The 5,855-nt window shown below is 39.7% G+C and overlaps 1 protein-coding gene across 1 annotated transcript; it reads right to left on the reverse strand.

Moving 5' to 3' along the window:
* Nucleotides 1-1,821: 1,821 nt before the first annotated feature.
* Nucleotides 1,822-5,855, reverse strand: EVX2 (even-skipped homeobox 2). The gene is made up of 3 exons (XM_018558071.1): nt 5,432-5,855; nt 3,852-4,102; nt 1,822-2,424 (listed from the first exon to the last, which is right to left on the reverse strand). Exons 1-3 carry the CDS (start codon nt 5,853-5,855, stop codon nt 1,822-1,824), a joined length of 1,278 nt encoding a protein of 425 aa, XP_018413573.1.

A 5,855-nucleotide genomic window follows, 5' to 3' on the forward strand; every position in this document is an offset into this window, starting at 1 on the left:
GTAAACATTATTGCCCCAAAAAAATATATTATTTACATCCATGATAAGAAATCGGGTGACAGCCGGAACAAAATGTGGATGTTGCATAACAGTGCCAGACTTTCTCAATTAATAAATTATACATTTCATAAAATTAAACTCGCTTTGATTGACAGATTATAATGTACACGACCGTATCATAGATACTTTGAAAGAAAAACATTTTTTTCAAGTAAACCATGCCCAAGGGCCCTTTGAGGGATATTTATAGCCTCCAAGAAAGAAAATAATATAAAGAAAATTAAATAATTTCCCTTAATGGGCCAACCAAAATCGCTATGACTAGTGGAATTGATGGGGGCTCAAGGTTTCCAGTGTATGGTTGTGGCCCTTCCTGTAACTGTATTTTCTCAGGTCTGTCTCATTTTGTCCTAAGTTGTGGGAAATTATTATGAGATGTTAAAATTTGCAGAAGCACGCATGATACAGATATATAAATAGACTCGCTTTGGCCCTGAGCATGCAACTGTGAGTTTCCTCCAACTGCTGCAGCCCTTGAGAAGATCTCATTATGTGAGAAGTGAAGTGGCTCTGCGGGGAGCATTATGGAAATATGTAGGTTTGATTTAATGAGGCTGTTCACACTAGTGGAATATCAACTTTAAGGAGAAAAGTCTGCCCAGGGTGTCCGAGCAGCCAAAATGAAAATTGGCAATTTTGATGATAGGGACTGGGCTTTCTTCAGCGAAATAATTTCAGGTAACAGATCTAAGCATTAAATAACATACATCCTATGCACCAAGAACAATGTTTTATGTACCAAGCCTCTTATCTGTCTCTCCTAATGACTTCCCTTAGCGGGTTGTTAGTACTTGACAGCAGGTCTCTATGCGGGGAACTTTCCTCCAATTCTACATTCAAAGGAGGTCCATCAGAGAACATGATTGGCAATTTTCGTCATAATCTACACATTATTAGCATCAGAAGTGACATGGCAATAACACTGCTAGTTTGTGATGTGCTTTTCAAAGTTCAGGAAACTCCCTGCAGGAACTGGGGTCTGGGAAAGCAGATTTGTGTTACCCAGTGGTAGCAAAGCATGGGTCTGGCGGATTTACCTGGCGTTGATGTGATCTACAATTAATCATGGTCCCTAGGTCAGCTCTGAGACAAAAGTACACGCCCCACTGAAATGCCATGATGCATGTCCTTTCTTTAGATTCAAGTATTTTCCAGATACAAAATAGTTAAAGTAATACAATTTGATATATTTATATATATTTATATAGCGACCAGCCTACAAAATAAGGCCAATATTGAGTAAAACACAAGTTTGTAACTCACCAATAAACCAAGAACAAACAGAAACCGTTGTTGTGTTTTTCGGTTGACTAATGGTTTAGTTTAAGAAAAGAAATCCAGCTATATAAGTCAATTGGGCCGATTTACAAAAGGAGTTGAGAAAGTTCACTCAAAAAAAAGGAGTGAAGATGAATGTCGTTTATCTAATCACGTGAAAAGTTAATTCCTGTTTATTTTATTCGCACATGATTAGATAATTGATGTGAATCTTCCCTCTTCTTTGACTGAATGGTCTCAATTTTATTAAAACCAGCCCAAATTTCTCATATGGTGTGACATTATATCGTGAGGATATGATTAGACCCCTTTTCAGTTCATTCGTATCGGATAATTGTTTTCATTCGTTCCCACTCATGGTTAATTATGAATGCGTCAATAAAATATTCGCTGAAAATATCGCCCTCATTAATCGGTGCTGTATCATCAGTCCTCTCTGCAGCCATCATTGGGGGTTATTTGGAGTTGTCTGGGGGGGGGGAGTTATCTAGTCAGAGGGGTTTCTTCTCTTTGGTCCGGAGGGGAGACAGAGGTTTTACTAAGTACTGCTGCAGAATAGGGAAGGAAGCTACTCTCCGACCTCTGTGAGGCAGCCGTGCAAGAGAAATCGGAGCCCCTGCTGGCCGATCCCAGAGCTGACGCCGTCTGGTTGCTATGACAACTGAGACACGAGCAGGGAGTGGAGCCCGGGGCAGAGGCTGCCGCTGCTGCAGCCGCAGCTGCCGCGGCAGCAGCGGTGCTATTGATCCCGCCTGGGGATTGATACAGACCTGGGTGTCTGAAGCTGCAAAGTAGTTCCGGTCTTGAGTAGGGGTGTGATAGGGCGCGGAAAGTGTCCAGGGGCCGGATGGAGGTTGCAAAAGGCGAAGCTGCTGCCCCGGACGCTGCAGCCGCCGCCGCTGCTGCTGTCACTCCCATGTGAGGGTAGTAATGCAGAGGCACATGGGAATGGAAGGGGTAAGGAAGGCTTCCTGTGGCCGCGGCGTGTGTCATCATGTAGGTGTAGAAGCTGGGGTCTGCCGGGTGAGGCCAGGACATGGCCAAACGCTGCCTCTTATCCTTCATCCGCCGGTTCTGGAACCACACCTGCCATTACACATACATAACAAAACGTGTTTTACTATAGTGTGTGTTCAGCACATGACAACAAGACAGATACACGGCATAATCGGAGACCATGGGGCCGTTTGCCATCTGCTTCTCAATAAGAACACTGGGGAAGTGGTCAAGTCCTTTATAGGAGAACTGTCAAAGCATCCTCCGTTCTGAATTGCGGATCGTCTATGAAAAATGCTTTCAATAGATTGGCCTGGCCCCTGTTCTTTATTTTGTGCTGGTACTGGATTTTAGATCGGCCTTTGGAAGGACAATGACCTTTCACGTTGGCTCAACATGCCCCATTAAAATGACCCCACTGCTACCCAAGTTCGCTGTTCCAAAATGCGAACATTATTGTGTTTTTTTACTCATACCTCTAAAGGCCTTCATTTTATTATTATACAAAACGTTTGGCTACCTTTCCCCTCGCCATATATTGCCTGCAGGTTACACCTATTCAATAGAGATTTGGCGACTCTCCTCTATATAAACAAACAGGTGTTTATACAATCCTGTTTATTCTATGAAGATGTAGGAAATATAAAGCAGTCGTCAATTCTTTATAACAGTACTTATAAAAAGCTACATATAACCTGCTGCTCTAAACATATTTACATCAAATAACCTAGGTGAAAACATTATTTCGCCAACTAAAGTGTTACACATAACAGATTTATGAGATAAAATTCTAAAATCTGACGGTCTGCAGTATAATGAGTACTTGCATCAAATACAATTGTTTTATTTAGAAGAGAATGTCACTGATTTCACTGGAATCTGGGTAATATATACACTTCAATGTTCAAACAGACTCCTGATGTATATTTAAGAACACACGGTGCTTATTGTTTTGATGCATGATGAATGGTTTACATTTTACAAATGAATGTACATTTTCTAGCCTGGATCTTGCTTGGTGTCCGACAGCACAAATGTCGATGCACCTTGCAAATGATACAAAACTCCCAATTATTGCTTCAGATTCACTTACACCCACAACTAACAAGCGTCTCCATTGCAATATTATATTGTTTACTTCAATCTCCCTTTTCTATTTGATTGCAATTCATTTGTTTTGAAATTCTGATCTCCATTGGAACATTAAACACATACATACAGTGGTTGTAGCTCTGCTTTTTTTTTTTTTCTTTTGCTCACTGCTTCCCTGTAAACTCTATTTTTAAAACTGTTTTTTTCCCTTTCAAATAATTTTATTGGCCTAGCCCTAAAAGTTGGTATGAAGTGTTACACGAATGCCCCTGGGACTGGATATTGTTCAGATGTAAAATTCAACTTTGGAATGCTCACATTATAAAACTGGCGTCTGCACTATTCATTAATTTCACGAATTGTTAACTGGTCCCAGTGATGAAGTGGGATACGCACAATGTAAGGAGAATGGTGAGGTCTCTTACCTTGATGGTTGTCTCGGGGAGGTTGAGGGCAGCTGCCAGCTCGCATCTCCGGGGCCGTGACACATAATTCTCTCGGTAGAACTCCTTTTCCAGCCTGCCTATCTGCTCCCGAGTGAATGCTGTCCTGTATCGACGCACCTGGTCAGCAGCTGAGCTGGAGCTCCCCACGGGATTACAGCTATTGAGGCTGTTTAATCCAGAACCTGCAGAGGAGCTGGTGGTACTGGCCACTGAACCACTCTCTGTAAACCACACAAGCAGGAAAAGACAGTTTTGTTAGTCAAAAAGGACTTTCAGTAGACATTTGGCTCAATTCACAAAGCTTACACAACAGGATAAGGATCTTGTTTTTTTTTTAATCTAATTTGTTTTCAATTACATTTGCAAAAAAATACTTTAATAATAATAGCTTTAATATGTGAAAAAGGAACACATATATATATACATATATATATACATACATACATACATACATACATACATACATTAACCCACACTTTCATTAAAGTAGATAAGTAGCAGCACCTAATGCCATTTTAGAATCTCAGGTAGCATCCGTTTGTTTGAAATGGATTTTTAAATTCTTTACTATATTACTCTTCCATACCAGACATCTGTCACCACATTATGACAATAATGTACTTAAAATGTACTTTTGCACTTAAAAAAAAAAAACGTCGATGAATTTGTGGCTTTAGTTACTGCGTACACATATGGAACAAGGAATTAATTAAGCCTAATTATTGTTTTTCCCTAAACTATTCCTTGGTTTAGGACAACTGGATGTGCATGTGGCTGCCACTTGTATATTATGCTCAGGTGCACTGAGCTGTATTGACTGAATGGCAAATGTCACTTTTGCTGTGTGCGTTTTAAGGTAGGAGATATTAAACGAGAGATGTCCAGATGTATATTTATGGTTACATGTGGAAAAACACTAATAGGGGGACATGGAGTTCTGAACAATACAAATAAATAAAAAAAACACGTTTAATTAGAAAAAGTGTAATGTAATGCATATAGAGATGTAATATTGTTAAACCTGCCTGGTGTTGTGTCATTTGATTGCTATTGGAAATTAAAAACAATCGATACAAAATATTAAAGGTTATGTATCTAGTTTACTCTTCAATTCTGTAAAATAAACTTAGTAATAATAACAATAATAATACAAATAATAGTGTACCTAGTTTCTCAGCTGAGCTTTTAACATATATGTTTTATTATTTGTTTTAGCAACAAAAGCGTGGGTCTAATAACGCTAAGGTTGAAGAAAATGTAGTTATCACTCGTTATTGGAAAATATTTACTATTTTATTATTTTTAATGTTTATTGGAGTTTCTGCTTTTTAGAGTGTTGTAGTATTCTTATTTTTTGCATGATTCAAAGCATTCATAAGCACTTTTGAATAGTGCATTTTCCTAAAATAAGAAAACTATGTTCAGTAAATCAAGTAATATTATGGCATTTTTTTTTTAAAGGCTGTAATGCTGAGAGGGACACTTTTATAAATAGTGCTAGGTAAGAGCTGTGTTCTCTGTGCTATATATATTATAGTATGTTATGAATTTGCAGTTACCTTTGCTGAGGGTGTCTTTCAGATGGGTGCCACTCATGCTGCTGGGGGACCGCAGGGCTGAGCACCCCACTTCCACATCACTGTTCATATCTGCTTCTGAAGCAACTTCTGAATACTGGCTTATCTTCTTCACCCTGTCAGACCCGGAGACGTCCGAAGTGTTGTTAGTTTCAACGTTGGAGTGAGAGATGCCGAACAAAGTGTCTATTTCAAATTTGCCTTTGCTGGGTACGTCCCCTATAGATCCATGCATGGAGGAAGAAGTTAGCCTGGGACTCATGCGGGCAGTGTGATGTGCATTTTCCAAGGCCTCCAACACTGCATTCCCAGCTGAGTCGGATAAATTAGAAAGCCTTTTGCCTGTGGTTGGGCTGTGCAGACCTCTTTCCATGAGAATCATCTCTTTTCTTATCCTTTCCATCAT

The sequence above is a fragment of the Nanorana parkeri genome, unplaced genomic scaffold (genome assembly GCF_000935625.1).
Source record: "Nanorana parkeri isolate BGI_ZX_2015 unplaced genomic scaffold, ASM93562v1 scaffold319, whole genome shotgun sequence".
Classification (NCBI taxonomy): domain Eukaryota; kingdom Metazoa; phylum Chordata; class Amphibia; order Anura; family Dicroglossidae; genus Nanorana; species Nanorana parkeri.